Source organism: Neurospora tetrasperma, assembly GCF_000213175.1.
Source record: "Neurospora tetrasperma FGSC 2508 unplaced genomic scaffold NEUTE1scaffold_1, whole genome shotgun sequence".
Taxonomy (NCBI): domain Eukaryota; kingdom Fungi; phylum Ascomycota; class Sordariomycetes; order Sordariales; family Sordariaceae; genus Neurospora; species Neurospora tetrasperma.
This window is the reverse complement of record NW_009799099.1, coordinates 2809811-2826039: the sequence shown is the minus strand read 5'-3', so window position 1 is coordinate 2826039 and position 16229 is coordinate 2809811. Positions and strand designations below refer to the sequence as shown.

General features: G+C 52.7%; 5 protein-coding genes across 5 annotated transcripts; 3 read left to right on the top strand and 2 right to left on the bottom strand.

Annotated features, from left to right (window-relative positions):
• Positions 1-848: 848 nt before the first annotated feature.
• NEUTE1DRAFT_127621 (uncharacterized protein) lies at positions 849-3645 on the top strand (the record flags this gene model as incomplete). Its single annotated transcript, XM_009849725.1, has 3 exons — positions 849-1221; positions 1485-1994; positions 2046-3645. 3 exons carry the CDS (start codon positions 988-990, stop codon positions 2946-2948), a joined length of 1647 nt encoding a protein of 548 aa, XP_009848027.1.
• A 427-nt stretch (positions 3646-4072) lies between these two features.
• NEUTE1DRAFT_57651 (uncharacterized protein) lies at positions 4073-5037 on the top strand (the record flags this gene model as incomplete). Its single annotated transcript, XM_009849003.2, has 2 exons — positions 4073-4229; positions 4298-5037. 2 exons carry the CDS (start codon positions 4073-4075, stop codon positions 5035-5037), a joined length of 897 nt encoding a protein of 298 aa, XP_009847305.1.
• Positions 5038-5766: 729 nt separating this feature from the next.
• On the top strand, positions 5767-6003 carry NEUTE1DRAFT_97986 (uncharacterized protein; the record flags this gene model as incomplete). Its single annotated transcript, XM_009849724.1, has 2 exons — positions 5767-5947; positions 5999-6003. 2 exons carry the CDS (start codon positions 5767-5769, stop codon positions 6001-6003), a joined length of 186 nt encoding a protein of 61 aa, XP_009848026.1.
• A 1485-nt stretch (positions 6004-7488) lies between these two features.
• Positions 7489-9558, bottom strand: NEUTE1DRAFT_57649 (uncharacterized protein; the record flags this gene model as incomplete). Its single annotated transcript, XM_009849002.1, has 1 exon — positions 7489-9558. The coding sequence occupies one exon, from the start codon at positions 9556-9558 to the stop codon at positions 7690-7692; it is 1869 nt and encodes a 622-aa protein (XP_009847304.1).
• A 4159-nt stretch (positions 9559-13717) lies between these two features.
• On the bottom strand, positions 13718-15520 carry NEUTE1DRAFT_76327 (uncharacterized protein; the record flags this gene model as incomplete). Its single annotated transcript, XM_009849723.1, has 1 exon — positions 13718-15520. The coding sequence occupies one exon, from the start codon at positions 15518-15520 to the stop codon at positions 14123-14125; it is 1398 nt and encodes a 465-aa protein (XP_009848025.1).
• Between the last annotated feature and the right edge of the window lie 709 nt (positions 15521-16229).

Below are 16229 nucleotides of genomic sequence, written 5' to 3'. Positions count from 1 at the left end.
CCGAACAGGGCCTTGCAGGCCAGCCTCCCAACACAACCAACCTGAAGCCTGGAGGTAGCAAAGACGTATCTACCTACCTAGGTACCTAGCCCAGACGGTGGGAGGTTGAGAGTGGCCTTTTGACGTCGTTCTTTCAAGTAACTGAAACATGTCGTAGTCATTCAGGGAAACGACAGATTGCGGCTCGACGAACGCGGCCTGAGGTCGATGAAGTTATGACGGGCAGTGTGTAACCTGCAACGAAACAATCCATGACGTTCACAAGCAAAATGGAAGGAATGAGAAGAATGCCTGGAGGGTCCAGCCGCTCTGAGGTGGGGCCATCCAATGGTGGACAACTTCCTGCACTCCAGAACAGCAGACAAGTTACAAAGCTGCTCAAGTGGCCTGTGCTCGAGCTTGGCTCTCTTCCATCCCCACTTTCAGAAGCCAGACTCAGTCTTTTCGCTACAGCGGGCTGGTGGCATTGGGCGCTGTGGGCAGTGACTGGGCCACCTTCAGGCCTGAGGGGCAGCTGTGACTGAGTGGCAGGCAGGGCACAGTGACTGCCCTGCCTGCACTCGGACTTTCGTGGAGGTGGAAAGTGCTGGTAGAGGAGGGGACAAGCCGCCGCCGCATTCTTGTTTCCGCTTTCTGCTCGAGGCGCGGGCGAACTCCCAAATTCTTTCATCGTCGCTCCTCAAAAAACACACAACTCACCTGCCCCATCCATCCCCAAAACCCAATCCTTCTCTGACGTTTTCCGTCTCGCCGACAACGCACCCATCCTCTCCTTCGTCCCATTCAGGATTGCTTTGGCAGGACCACATCAGCTGGGCTCTTCCAATTCTTCGGCTTCTTTGATCGCATATACCTCCCTTTGAACGGCTCGCAGCAACTTCGTCGCCGGGGCTTCATCGATTGCATCGCCCCTCGTTTGCCGCCTCCATATCACACCTCCATCACCCATCCGTCTGGACACCGTCGTCTCGACATCACATCGCAACCATGGCTGACCGGTACATTCCCGAGCATCGTCGCACCCAGTTCAAGGCCAAGAGCGCCTTCAAGCCCGATGAGCTTCGTCGCCGTCGTGAGGAACAGCAGGTCGAGATTCGCAAGGCGAAGCGCGAGGAGAACTTGGCCAAGAGGCGCGGTATTGGTGCTGGCGACTCGCGGCCTGGAGCTTCCCTTGGTGCCGCCCCCGACAGTGACGATGAGAACCCTCCCACCGAGTCTCAGGTATGCAAACCTCTACTTTACTCCCCTTACATGATCGGCCACAATTTTGCTACTGCGTCCGTCCATCGCTTCTCCCTTCTCTCCCCCACGTGTACCCCGCCGATGATGGTGATGCTTGAGCCACAAACCCCCAGGCAGTGCCGAACCTGCATTCAAGCTGCGCGCGCAAACTTGAACATTGTACAAACGAAAATCACCCTACATTCCGTCACGTCCCCAATCTTTGTTATAGCTGATCTCAACATGCTAACCAGTTGTCATAGTTGAGCGAGGACCTTCCCAAGATGGTCGAGGGTGTCTTCTCCAGTGAGATCGATAAGCAAATTCAGGCGACCACTAAGTTCAGAAAGCTGCTCAGCAAGGAGCGCAACCCTCCCATTGAGGAGGTTATCAAGACCGGCGTCGTTGGTCGCTTCGTCGAGTTTCTCCGCTCCCCCCACACCCTGGTTCAGTTCGAGGCCGCTTGGGCCCTTACCAACATTGCTTCGGGCTCTGCCACTCAAACCCAGGTTGTCATCGAAGCTGGTGCTGTTCCCATCTTCGTCGAGCTTCTCGGAAGCCCCGAGCCTGATGTGCGTGAACAGGCTGTTTGGGCTCTTGGCAATATTGCTGGCGATAGCCCTCAGTGCCGTGATTACGTTCTCAGCTGCGGTGCTCTGCGTCCTCTGTTGACCCTCCTTGGTGATAGCCGCAAACTTAGCATGCTCAGGAATGCTACCTGGACTCTCAGTAACTTCTGCCGTGGCAAGACTCCTCAGCCCGACTGGAACACGGTTAGTTCTCTCGATCACGAACAATCTAGTATGTCTACTGATCCATCATAGATCGCCCCTGCTTTGCCAGTTCTCGCCAAGCTCGTCTACTCGCTCGACGACGAGGTTCTTATTGACGCTTGCTGGGCCATCTCCTACCTCTCGGATGGATCCAACGACAAGATCCAGGCGGTTATTGAAGCTGGCATTCCCAGGCGTCTCGTTGAGCTCCTCATGCACGCTTCCACCTCTGTTCAGACGCCCGCGCTTCGATCCGTTGGTAACATTGTGACGGGAGACGATGTTCAGACCCAGGTTATCATTAACTGCGGTGCCCTTCCCTGCCTCCTGTCGCTTCTGAGCTCCAACAAGGATGGCATCCGCAAGGAGGCTTGCTGGACCATCAGCAACATCACTGCTGGAAACTCGGCTCAGATCCAATCTGTCATTGACGCCAACATCATCCCTCCTTTGATCCACCTTCTCTCCCACGCCGATCTCAAGACCCGTAAGGAGGCCTGCTGGGCTATCAGCAACGCGACTTCGGGTGGTCTCCAGAAGCCCGATCAGATCAGGTACTTGGTTGCTCAAGGCTGCATCAAGCCGCTCTGCGACCTCCTGGCTTGCCCCGACAACAAGATTATCCAGGTTGCCCTGGATGGTCTTGAGAATATTCTCAAGGTTGGCGAGCTCGATAAGAACGCCGCTGGCGATGGCCCTGACTCGATCAACCGTTATGCCCTGTTTATCGAGGAATGCGGAGGAATGGAGAAGATTCACGACTGCCAGACGAACGCCAACGAGGAGATCTACATGAAGGCGTACAACATCATTGAAAAGTACTTCTCCGACGAGGACGAGGCCGGTGATGAGGCCATGGGCGCTCAGCAGCAGTTTGGATTCGGCGCTTCCGGGGGTGCCCAGCAGGGTGGCTTCAACTTTGGTGCTAACGGCACCGAGTCGATGGACATGTAAAATGCTGTACGATCCGTCTAGTTCCTTTTGCGAAGGGGATGGTTGGGTCAAAGATTGGGATGAGGGGACCCAGATGCGATGTTTATCACGGCACCATCTGGGAAATCCTACCCTAAACGTCTTACCCCCATCAGCCTTTCGGCTCCCCCATACGAGTTCATTCGCCCACACACAAGTCACAACACGGCAGAACTATATTGCTTCAATCTCATAGTGCCCCCTCACGCTTATCCACCACACCATACCCCTTGAATTGGCGTTATCAAAGTTATGTTTAAAAGAGAAAGGCGAGGAGAAGTAGACGCACATGGAGGCCGATTGGTCCTTTGGTGCGAAAGCTCGAACCTGATGAGGACACGATGATGCGTTTTATGATGAAGGGAGAGTAAATTAAAGGGTCTGAATGGTAGCTTGAAAGCTCCAACCCTATAGCCATGTTCGGACGCGCAGTGATCAAGCCAAGGAGAAGGGAGCGGGAGCCTCGGGGCCGATGGAAAGGGCCGTCCAGGGGATGGGAAGTATTCACAGCCTCTAATGGTCATTGCTAGTGCATGGCCAGAGAGTAGAGGTCACAGTTGGTTTGTCGGGGCAGTTGGCTATGCAGTCACGACCAAGTGGGCTCAACGACACCAATTATAGCGAGTATCTAGTCAACATAGCTAGCTATATGCTCAGCAAGTTTACATGCTTCTCAAAACGCTTCTAGGTCCTATCCGCTAGACGTAGGTTGTTCACGCCGTCCCTGCCACCATCAACTAACAGGGTTAGGGTTATTGCGGCCCCATTCTCCATGCCACTGACCTTCCATCTGAATGAAGACATCGCGGGAAGTGCGCAGAGTAATGAAGGTAGTTGTACATGATAAACGCGGGTATAGTTCCAGCATATATCTTTAATCTTACGACTTGGAAGATCACACAAATCGTCGTCCTTGTACGGCACGCATAGTTTATGTAAGCGGTTGTACACACGTGATGACGTTTGGATCTAGGCCTTTCAGGTTACCATTTCCATGCACGTTCCTCTTTTGCCAACTTCATCATCACATCCATGTAGCACAAAGCGTCGGCGTTCTCGGACTTCCATCGTGCTAGCCATCTCATGTCGGCCTGCTGTGCTACATAATGGCGGATTCCACTTTCTTGACCAGCTTGTCGTACGTCTTTGGCTGGACGTACTTCACCTGCTGGTCTCTCTCGTTCTATCCCCAATCAATCCTCAACTTCTCGCGCAAGTCAACATCGGGAACCACTATAGACTTTCCTCTCATAAACTCGCTAGGTCAGTTCAAGCTTCTTCACTCACATGAATTACCAGAAAAATGAATCAAGCTTTCTAAAACGAATAAGCAGGTTTCTTCGCCTATACCATCTCCAACATCGCCTTTGCGTATTCCCCCTTGATCCGCGCCCAGTACGCAGTCCGTTACAAGGGCTTGACGCCAACGGTCCAGCTCAACGACATCACCTTTGCCTTCCACGGCCTCATCCTCTGCTTCGTCACCGTCAGTCAGTACCTCTTCCCTCGCGCGTGGGGCTTCGCGCCGAGCCTCGGCAGCCGTCCCAGCCGCTTCATTCTGGGAACCTTCTTTGGCTGCGTAGCTGGGGCGCTCATCATCATTGTCCGGGTGTGGGCCTCGCCAGTTCGCAACGATACAAGCGGCGCGGCAGTGACGGAAGGTGGCTGGGTCTGGCTAGACGCCATCTACGCCGTTTCGTATGTCAAGCTCGTTGTTACCTTGATCAAGTATACGCCGCAGGTTATTGTCAACTACCGCAACCGGTCGACCGAGGGGTGGTCCATCTTGCAGATTCTGTTGGATTTCGGCGGCGGGATTTTGAGTATTGCGCAGCAGGCTATTGATAGTTACCAGCAGGGCGACTGGTCGGGCATCACAGGGAACCCGGTCAAATTCGCGTTGGGGAACGTGTCGATGATTTATGACTTGGTGTTTATCGTGCAGCATTATGTGCTTTATCGTCATGCAGCGGGAGCAAAGGCGGATGGTGGTGAGGGGGACTCTGATCTGGACCCATTGCTGAGAGAGGATGTGAGGGGAGGCGGTGATGAGGAGAGACGGATTCAGTGAGAGGGATGACTACCTCCACGTCTCATTTATACACACCTCCACATCGTGTCCAGTCCAGCGCGCTCGATGACGAGTTGTTAAGATGGCCTTCGCGTTGGAGGTATTTTACTCTGCCTTGTCGACGTCTACGGTCGTGTCTCCTACTAACTTTGGCGGCGGGTTTCATTTCGTTTGGAGGACCCGGGATCTGTTGGGTTCGATGCAGTGTCATCTTATTTGCATCTGCAAGGAACTTCCGGATGCAACTCGGAAACATTTCATTTGACTGTCATCTAAGACAGCCGGGAAAGGAAACAGCCCAAAAATCCAAGTCGATAACCCCAACGCATCAAAGCTGCGTGATCTCGCTGGCAAGTTCTAACGTTCTTGCGCACCTGCTTCCTTCCGCTGCAAGACGGAGCTGCCTCTCTAGGCTTGCCACATTGCAACACGCAACGAAGAAAGGGGTTATGTTCTGGGTCGTTCTCTTCCCTCTCGTTCGCTCCCACACCACTCAGGAAGTAGGTAGTATCAGCAATGGTTCCATAAACAACTTCAGTACAGCACCAAATACCATCAACAGTTCAGTTCCGTTTAACCAGTACCGGCGCCACCCCCACCCCCCCCCCCCCTCTTATAAGGAGGGAGAAGGAACCGAAACCAAAGCGAGTGGACCTCCAACCTGTAAAAACTACATTTACCACCGAGTAGCACGAACAAGTTCACGCCGTGCCCCAAGGAATCACCACCATGCTAACCCTCTTCCTCAAGATCCTCACCACAACCGCAGGGGTCCTGGCCGCTCCCGCCCCCGCCGCCGAGGCTGCCGCTGAGTCCCTTGATGTCTCGATCACTGCCGCTAGTGGCTACGTAAAACCATGCGAAGAGCGGGCCGGCAAGTGCTATTGCCTGCATTGCTATGGATCAACTTGTAAGCAATGGGTTGATAGGACTTGCTTAAGTCTCGGTTATTTCTGGGCAGGCTGAAAGTACTTAGAAGGAAGGAGCCACTTGTAGGTGAGCTTACTTGGGAACGGAAGGTGGGGGGTAACGGAGAGGGAAAGGTCAGGAAAAAGGAGGTAACTGATTGATTTTGCTCCTCAGGGTCCTTGTCTCTGGTGGCTTCGTTGGCATTACCGGATGATTTTGGTCGAAGATCAATGATAGTCTGGGTATCGGGCAGCTCGACGTTGGAGGAAGGAAAGTGAAAAGAATATTCACCAACTTGGACAATCGATATTGGAAACTCAGACAGCCGTTGAGCACTAGTCAACTGATGGGTTCTAAGCGAGGGCCATCAAGCTATCTTTAGCTGCGTTAATGGAATAACCAAGGACCGAATTTCAATATAGAGTCATCTTTTAAAATCGGGTTATATACTCTGTGGCTTTTGCGTGGCTTCTTCATGTCTACGGCCTCCGGAACTCGTTGTCCTAAATCGTATCTTTGCTGTGGTACACCACCATTTGTTGAGTAAAGTATTGGTATGATTTGACCGTGTCATGCTTTCATCTGTTCATGCCAATATTTTTCATTGCTTCAGAGTACAGAAGCAGGTACGTAAGAATCCTTACACCTGTCTGCTGTGCAAAACCCCTGTCTAGGCTCTCCTCATGTCCCTTACCCTTGCTTCTCTCCTGAAACGTAACTCTTCCCCAGAAATTCTTTGCCCTCTTTCATCCCATGTATCCAGCCAAGGAAGGTCATTATATCTTGTTCATCATTTGGATGCTCATCTCATGTCCCTTTTCCTACTACCTCATCGCTTGTTCGCACACACTTTTGCATCATCATCATCGTCGTCATCATCACAAAAGGGAGGAACGTAGTGAATGAAAAAAAGAAATAAAAAAAAGGACCCTTCGAACGTATGTGTTCGTGTGTATGCGTGTTTACCCGCTTAACTCTGTCTCATCCATGCCTAGGTAACCGTAAAAAAAAGCAACAACCTATTCAACATGCTTGCAAAAAGAAGAAAAAGAAAAAGAAAAAGGGAATCAGAGAGAACGCCAACCCCGATGATGCCTTCCCACCATCCATCCGACCACCCCACACCTTCCAAAGCCCCCCCAAAAGTCCCGATCCTGGCCCAAACACCTCGGGAAAAGATAGAGGTGCGATGCGAGTTCTCCTTCACGTCACTGCGTCTTTTTTGTTTTCGCTCGTATCATTGGACGCTAATCGGCTTCATGTCAACGTGGTGCCGGATTTCAATACAGGAAGCAGGTGTTTGCCAGTGTTGATATAATGCGAAATTCCATTTAATCGAGAAAGCCAGCTGGAACTTGATCTAGCAAAGACGGGTAGTCGTAATGTTCAGACTTCAAAGACACTGCGCCCAGCCGGGTAAGAGCATCTTTGTATAAAGCAAAGACAAAGGGGATTGAAACCAAAGGGGAATCGTATGGACTGTGTCTGATGTTGTAAAAAAAATTCAATGCATGAGTTGTGTGTGATGCATGTTCGTTGAACCGCCTTGAATATGTGTATCGCGCAATGCCATGCAACAGGAGAACATGCTTTGCCTTCGTAATGCCGCTTCAACCACACCAAAGTTTCCCAACTCCTCTTCCCAGTAGACATTAGACGCAAAACGCCATGCAAGCAGCAAGTATCCCGGGAGGTGTGTACCGGGGGGTATCAATAACGGATATCGTTCCGTATACGTCCAAATCATGGAGTGGCTGCAATGCACCAATGGCGGTGGAAAGCCCATGCGCTTTTCTGGCATTCCTTACTGCAGTATTTGGTACGCCGGCAACGGCGGCACTTCGCAAATTGCCTTGTGTACTCTTCCCATTTGCCGCACTGGTAGTAGGCACACTGACGGATGCCTCCCCGGGTGTCGTCCTTTCGGCACAGGTTTCTCATAACCACACCGGCCCAGTATTGCATGTCTGTGCTGTGGTACCGGACTGTGAACTTCTCCACGAGGGGGAATATGTTTTGGTCGTTGGGAAGGAGGTATTCCTCTTCGCACTCTTCTTCTTCTGCCTCCAATTCGGCCTCCAACTCGGCGGGATCAGTGCCGTCGAGAAGCTTGATCTCCTTGCCAATCTTGAGTTTGGGGACAAGGTGGCATTTTTGGAAGTACTTGCGAAGATTGCAATACTTTGATACGTATGCCAGCAGCTGCAACGACATCAACACATCCTCCTCCCTGGGCATGGCAGCGAGCATCTGCGGGTTAGGAGTTACATGACGATCGAGCAGGTAATGCGGGACACGTGAATTGGGCATGGACGGCTGCGCGGTGTTCGCAATGGTCGGCCTATTTGGAGACAGACCAAGGTTGGTGACTTGAGTTGGGGTTGTGTTGTTTTCCATGCTGGTGTCCACGACACCTTGGTGGGTGATGTTGAAGGTTCCAGCTTCCTGAGCCTCCGAAGCCGTCGGGGTGACCAGGTCAAGAGCTGCACCAGTCATTATACCATCGCCATCTTCGACCGAAACCTGCTGGATTCCAACCTCGTTTTGTACGTCTGCGGTTCCTGACATCTCAGCATCCTGGTTTTCATCGGATGCTACGCTGTCGGTGTTCATATCGTCTGTTTCGGCAGCGGTGGAATGTTGATGGCGAATTGAAGGTCGACGGCGAGAGCGGCCATTGGGGGCCAGGATCGAAGGGGGCCGGACGCTGGTTGGCAGAGGTGTCGTTGGCGAGGCAGGCTGAGATGTAAGGTTTGCGTGAGCAAATGGCCCCATGTTTCGTAGGCGATCGGTTTCTCGCACGGCTCTGGCAAAGCTATCAACGTTCTCGACAGACGATGGCCCGGCCGGTGCAGGCGGCTGACTTTCATGACGAGTAGGCGAAGGTACAGCCGATTGGGAGTCCTGTGTTCTAACACCATGGTGATGGTGATGTGAGCGGTGTGCAGAAAAAGGAGTCCTTTCACCAAGGGTTTGACCGGAGAAGCGGGAAGCGGTCGGGGTCGTCTCAGTATCCGGTGCAGCGGCTTCCGTCGAAGGACCAGCAAAGGTGATTGAAACATCAATAGGCTGAGGCGCAGCCTGACGACGGAAAGCGCGTTGGTCAACGTCTACGTTGGTGGGCCTCGAGGAGAAGCTTGCGGATTTGTGCACCCGGTTGCTGCCACTAATCCTATGCCGGTTATGGGGATCCGACTTGTGCTTTGCTTCTTCTGCCTTTTCGCGGACCCTTTCGATGACTTTGATGTAATTGTCGAGGATGGTAGCGATGACGGGGACCATGTCGGCCTCGACAACGCGGGTTCGGACATTCTCCGTGCCTCGTACACCAATGTTGACCACGCACTGGAAGGCCAAATTCCACTTCCACATGTCCATCATATCCTTGCTGCGACCCTCCTTCAGGATGCAGACTAGTCTTTCAATACCGCCATCGACGGTGAGAATGTCTCGGATACGTGCCGATGACGTGGTCAAATAGGCGAGATGATTTAGGGAGTTGATCAACGGGAGGGTCGACGTGCAGTCAAGCGCTCGTCGGTCATACAAAGCCGTGGTGATGCCAACGGACGCCTTGTTGACGTTGGGTATGCTGAAGTTGACTTCCCTCATCTTGGCTTGCTACCACGAGTAACGAGGTAGGCACCAGACGGGGAGAGGAAGATGGACTACGATTGCTGCGGAAGACGGTCGGTCGGACGTCCAAGACTGCACGTGGTCGCACCGTGACACGCGGAGGCTGATGGTCCGTGGTCAAGCGTTGAAGGGTATGTATGCGATGGGAATCGAGGTCGATCGAGATAGCGCGCGCACAGTGTTGTCGAGATATAGAATTGAAGCACTTTGGATGTATAGTTGATGGTTTGAGGACGATGGATGGCTGGTCGTAGTGAGAGCGTGAGCGTGATATTGGCGAGATGGGAAATGATGCGAGCGGATTCTGGATGGAGTGGGTTGCTGGGGGGCGAAACCAAGATTTCAATTCGGCGCCTGTATCGACCGAGAGTTGCGCTGCAAGGGTTGGGACCCCGTCTGAGGTCGATCGATGAGGATGGACGAGGGTGATGGTCAAATGCCTCAAGCCGCGGACGAGGAATCGGATCGGGGGGAAAGGAGCTGAGGAAACGGAGAAGACAACTAAGTGTGTGAGGAGTACAGGAGTAGGTAGGTATCCGGCCGGTGCGGTGCGGTGCGTCGGGGTTTGAGCCCAAGCAACGGCCAAACAAGCAATGCCCTTTTGCTGCCCTGGTTCCCTTTTGGTTGCAGTGCACCCTGGGCAATGAGCGCCTGGGCGGTCGGAACGAGGGCGCGTGGAAGGACGGCCGGGACCGAAGATTGGCGATTGGCTTGGCCAAGTGGAGGTTTCTAGTGTAATTGATCCAGGTATCGTGAGGATAGCTGAGAAAATTTTCTGCAGAAACGGCTGCAAAGATGGGATGTGATGTGATGCGAGATAGTAGCAGAGGGAGGGGAATCAGAAACCTAAGATGATGCCTCAACTCTGTGGGAGCTGGGAGCAGAAAGAAAAATTTGGAAAAAGCTGCAGGGCGTCGGTGCTGACGAAAGTGGAAAACAACCTGATGGACAAGCAAGGAGACCACCCTCGGGTCAATCTGATGGAGATTATAGCGTCGTCGCCAACCCTTGCCTGCTCATGCCTGGACTGTTGCGCTTCGTAGTGGACTAGGAGAGACCAGAGGCCAGGCAGGAAGTGAAATTGGTGAAAGAACTCTCTTGGTGGTGATTGGGGTCTGCACTGGAGACTGGAGACGGGACTGCGTGCTTGGACGGAGGCTGGAGACACAGCGCAGTCACCACCTCTGGTTCCGACGAGACTGACAGGTGCGAGTGCCAAGACCTGGAGCCAGGCAAGATGTGTAACGCAGGTAATGTTCAGGTCAACTGAACTTCAGGCTGTCAAAAAGCGGAGCAGCTGTGACTAGCTCTACCTATCAAAGGTTGAGGTTTGTTTTTCTGTGTGCCCGTAGAGGTAGTAAGGTAGGTGTTTTTCTTGTTAGTGTCAGGGCACCGCACGGGCAGATTCAGCTGGTGAGCGCACGCTGAAGACGACCTGCTAGGCTAGTGTACAGGAGGTAAGGTAATAATTTATGGCTGGGAGTTCAAGGCACGTGCACAGCGGCTGCTTTACCGCCGATGGTTCCCTCGGGGTTAGGTAGCCGCTTTTCGTCAAATACGAATCAATCGATTGCTGCTTGCTTCGCAATCTCATCCCATTCTATATACCTCTAGTCATAATTCCATCAGTTGCCTTCAGTTCTCATCGAGCTTCCCGTCTTCTCCTATCTCTACTACTTTTCCCCGAGTCCCGACATGGTGACCGTTGGAACTGCAAGGCCGATTGCATAAGCATTAATTACGCTACGTTCATTTCCTGCTTGCTCAGACGCGACAAGCGGAGGCGAAGTGCCTTGTAATTACCCACAAATTACCGGCCTGCCCTGCCTGAGCTACCGCCACGGAGCACTCCACAACAGTCCTGCTCTTTCTAGTGTATGTATGGCGGATCGGGGCGGAGGATGACCATGGTATAGTAGGCGGCAGCATAAGCAGGTGACATGATGATGCTTATGGACATGGGAAGCTGGAAGAGGCAAATTCACCTGAGAAGCTGTTGGGCTCAAGACAAAATCGAAACATGGAATTGTGCGGGGGTGGATCAGATTCTGGGGATTGACGTTTGCCATCCAGCCATCGAAGCCGGACACCCTTCCATGGCGCAGAAATGGAGTTGCATATCATATCCATCGGAGCACAAAGTGGACGGACGGGCTGTTCAGCGATGAATAGGAATGAATGATAAACACCGATATTTACAGCATGCGAGCGCTCCAGCTTTTCTGGCTGGTCTTTGTCGAACTGTTCCATGCTGATCCAGTACAGACCGACGTCTGGTTGTCTGTTATGCCCATCAACTGAATCGGATGCTGGTTTTGTTGCTTTGTTCCCAACCAAAATGTATAACCATCCGACGGCAAGGTATCATTCTCTTGTATCACCACACTCCGTAACCCACCAGACGCATGGCTCTTGGCCGCCTCGCCACCTCTACCGGATTTGCTCGTTATGCCTCATCGACTCGAGAAAAGCGGCTCTCGTCATTTTCAGTTGTGTGGGTGTGAAGAGCCGTCACATTGACTTTCCCCTCTCCATGAAACATGTCCCCTCTCAGTCAGAAGGTTGGTGCCGATGTGACAGTCTGCATCAGCATCGGAACTTGGTGATCTTGGCATTTCCCCCCCCTCTTCATAGACATCAAAAGAAGCGCAAAAGATGGTGAAAAGCAGCTCATTAGCACCGTCAGGATGAGGGCCAAACTTACAGAAGTCCCGCGATATTCACAACCACCGGGCACGTCTTTCTGGGGAAAGGCCGGCTTGTCATTTGTGACTTGGCGGGTCTTTCATGATACAAAGGATCGAGATTCGAACCGATTTGTAAGAAAGAAACTCTTTCCGTCACTTTCGACGAGCGGGACCATCAACTGTAACCACCTCCTCGTCACCTCACCAGGAGGCATCCCATGCATAGGTAGGTAAACTACCTCATCAGACCACACACCAGTATTTATCAGGGTCGTCTGAACTAAACTACCAGCCCGACGGATTCGTGTCTTCGCACCCAACAGGTGCGCCTTCAGCGCTCTTGCCCGCGGCCTGAACCCGACTTCCAACAAAAACCATAACCGCACTGGGGTCCCCGCCAGGGCTGAGATTGCCGCCAGAAAGGATGAAAAGCCAAGGAAGCATTCCATTGCATACCTCTACATATGTATGTCTCCATCCCCACATTGCGAAGGGAAGGGTGCAAGCGCGAGCGCTTAACTTCTTGGTCAGGCTTGATGACGGATGTCATTGGTCAAAACCCTGATTCTTTCCAGCACGTTTTGAACCCTATGCAGCCGCAGCCGCCTCCGACTTGGATCGTCCTTGCAGTTCAGTTAGGAACCTCAATGGAGAGAACCCCTTCCCCCCCCCCCCCCCCCAACCCCCACCCCCCTAAAAAAGAAAAAAAAGAAAAATACAAGCAAATGGAATGTATGAACTGAACTTAATTGACGATGTCGACACCAGTTTAGACATGAACATATCGCATCTGAAGTTACACGGACACAATACACACAGTACTAGATCACGACCCGAGGGCTTGGCGAGATAGAGGTATGCTTGGCTTTGGGGATGCTTTCCCTGAAGATTGACATGCCCAACCAAGCTGATGCCGATCGCTTGTGAGTTGTGTTTACTTTCCGAATGTACTATGTACAAATTCCCCGACCCATCTAGAAATTTGCATGATGTACTTTAGTTACGGGTTCCCAAACCACACAAATACGACAAGGTAGCTAACAAGACACCTGACTGCCCATCAAGGTACATACCTCACTTCTTGCTATACATAGCAGTGTCGGAAATCCTGCCAAAAGACCCGTTGTAATCATGCGATCGAAAGGATAAGGAGTCTCAGTTGCCACATTACCTCTGCGGGCAATCGATGATCGAGGGAAGAATGACAAGACTAGCAAGGTTGACGAACGATTGTGCGGGTTGTATGCAATGGATCCAACGGAACATTCCGGGATTGTTTCCCAAGCCACGTGCTCCAAGGAATGTTCTTTTATTGTTCTTCCCTCTTATTATGAAATTTTCCTATTTTCTTTGTTCACCTCGTTGCCATCCGAAGCTGGACGGCAAAATTTGCGCAGAGGCGTGTGGCCACATGGCGAAACCGTGTCCGTACTCTATCCTCATTTCGGAACCGAGCCGTAAGGTCGAAAATGGTAGCCACGTTTCCGGCCACACGTGGCTTTTGGCCTTGGAGGGGACGTGGTCTAGAACGGGTATGTAGGTAGACACTGCACCAAATTGGGATAGAAACAGCTCGGAAAGTTGGTCAAATTCATGTTCTCTGTTTCGGTGGGGGAATGGTAGCTACTTGGGATGCTGGAGTTCTTGTTTACTTGTATGGAAGGCGGTAAACGATCATACATGGTGCCAAGTAATCAACCCCTTTTCAACTCACCTATCAAGTAAACAATAGACATTAGGATTTTATCTCTCGATATTTCCATACCACGAACACATTTCACCCTGTCTCCATACCCTCCATCCAGAATCCTCTCTCTTTATGTTCACCTTCCCCCCTTTACACCAGAAACCCTTCAATCTCCCCCAACCCTCGCATGCCTAAAATACTTCATCCCCACCCAGCTCACCGACACCCACACCCACACCATCATCCACGTCAACACAAATAACGCCGGGTAGTATCCAACAATCGGCAGTGTCGGGTCGTCCTCGAACTCGGGCGGCGCGTAAGGAGTCGTTCCCACGTCCCACGCCCAGCTCCACACGCCGAAGCAAGAGCCCATCCCGATCACGAACGTGATCCACGTGCATAACAAGATAATCCAGCCCCAGAACTCGGTATCGCTGTAGTCGTCATAATAGTCAAAATCGGAAACTGCTTCCTGGGACGGCATCGGTGTTGTCAGACTCAAAGGGGACTTGGCTCGTTGTTGTTGGGCCGAGCTGCGGCGGCGGCCTTGGATTGAGTCTGATGCGGCGGCGGCTGAGCTGCTGCCGTTGATGTTGCCGGATGTTATGTCTAGAGGGCCGCGGGTGAGGCGGGTGGAGGACATGGTCGAGAAATAGGAGTCGGGACCCGGAGAGGAGACGGAGGCCCGCTCGGGATGAAGAAGGTTGAGACTGCTGACGGAGGAGCTGGTCGAGGAGCGGGAGAGAGATGGCATGACGCCTGGCCCTCTGAAGCTGGCCATATGAAGGGCGTCTTCGTCATCGGTGGTCGTGCAGCTGATGGTAGGGCTTGTCATTGTTGGGTCATCAGTGCTATTGCTGATCATTGTGGGCGATGTGATGTTGCTGCTTGTGCCCTTGACCGTATATATCCCCTCAGAGTCCGACTCTGCCATGCTGGCACTTGGTCGGGACGTAACACCCGAGATGCCCAGTCCAAAGCCGCTATTTCTGCTATTTTCCTTGATGATCGAGTCAGAACTTGACGTGATGATGTTGCTCCCCAAGCCGGACGTGCGTGCATTGCTACCGTTGGCACCCTCCACCCCAAACTGTGTGTTGATGCTTAGCGGGTAGTTCTCCCGCCTTTCACGCTGAGCTCCTCGGCCCAAAAGAGCGACCTTCCTCAGCGACCCCCTACGCCGCCGTGTTTTCTGTTGCAGTATTATCTGTTGTTGAAGGGCCGCGTGCGAAAGCGGAGGTGGTGGGGCATGGACACTACTGCCAGCGCTGCTGTTGCGGATATTGGTATTCGAAGTGGACGGGATCGTACGAAAGGACGGTATTGGTGGCGAGGTAGTTGGTGATGAAGTTGGGGAAGCGGACGGTTTCGAATCGTCCTCGTTGGTCCCGCGGCGCGCGCGGGGCCTATGCTGGTCGCTCGATGCGCGCATGAAGGGAAACCGAGACAACAGTCCGCCTGTGCCGGAATTGCTGCGCTTGCGTACAACTGCAGGTGGGCGATTTGGGGTGACGTCGGGCGCGGCAGCAGGGCTCGCAGGTTCGGATATCGGCTGGTTCATTGCCGGGGTGATGCAGCTTGTCTCTTTATCGGGGTTTGACGACCGAGAACCCGATGGCTCGTACGTGGGGAAGATGGATCCGGGGACAAGGTTCGCTCAGACAATGCCTTTGCGCCGTCTCTTATGGGTTCGGATAAGGGCGCACACACGCCCGCCGTTATGTTGACCGTGATACTGTTGTCTTGGTCAAGGGTAGACTCGTCAACTGTTATGCCCTGGTGATGAATTGCTTTCGCATATGTGGATGCTGGATGGCTGATTGAATGTCGAATGGGCTGCGATCGCCCGGCTCGATCGAATCAGTTGCTTATGGGCCCTATTTTCTGTCCCTGCCTCAGATCTGCCGGCACTTGAGGACAGGAATATCCTCTAATTCAAACGTGGCTTCGGAGCTTGAAGGCGGCAAGAAAGATCGAAGTCGAGTACGAGCACCTGGTCTGTCGCAAACCGTGTTATTTCTGTTGATCTCCGAAATGCATAATGGAACGAGCTTCTGTCCCCCAAAAACAACAACGCCGATGTCGAATGGCAATGCGCCGGCAGCACGCTCGGCTGTCCTTGATGAGGAAACGAGAACACTGCAAAAGACGATTTTCGCAGTCATTCAGTGGAAGTCGCGATGATCGGATATCAGCGACCTGTGCTGTCCAATATTGCATCCAATGCGCTCGAAGCTAGTACCAATCAAACCGTCTGTCGCATCCCGCAC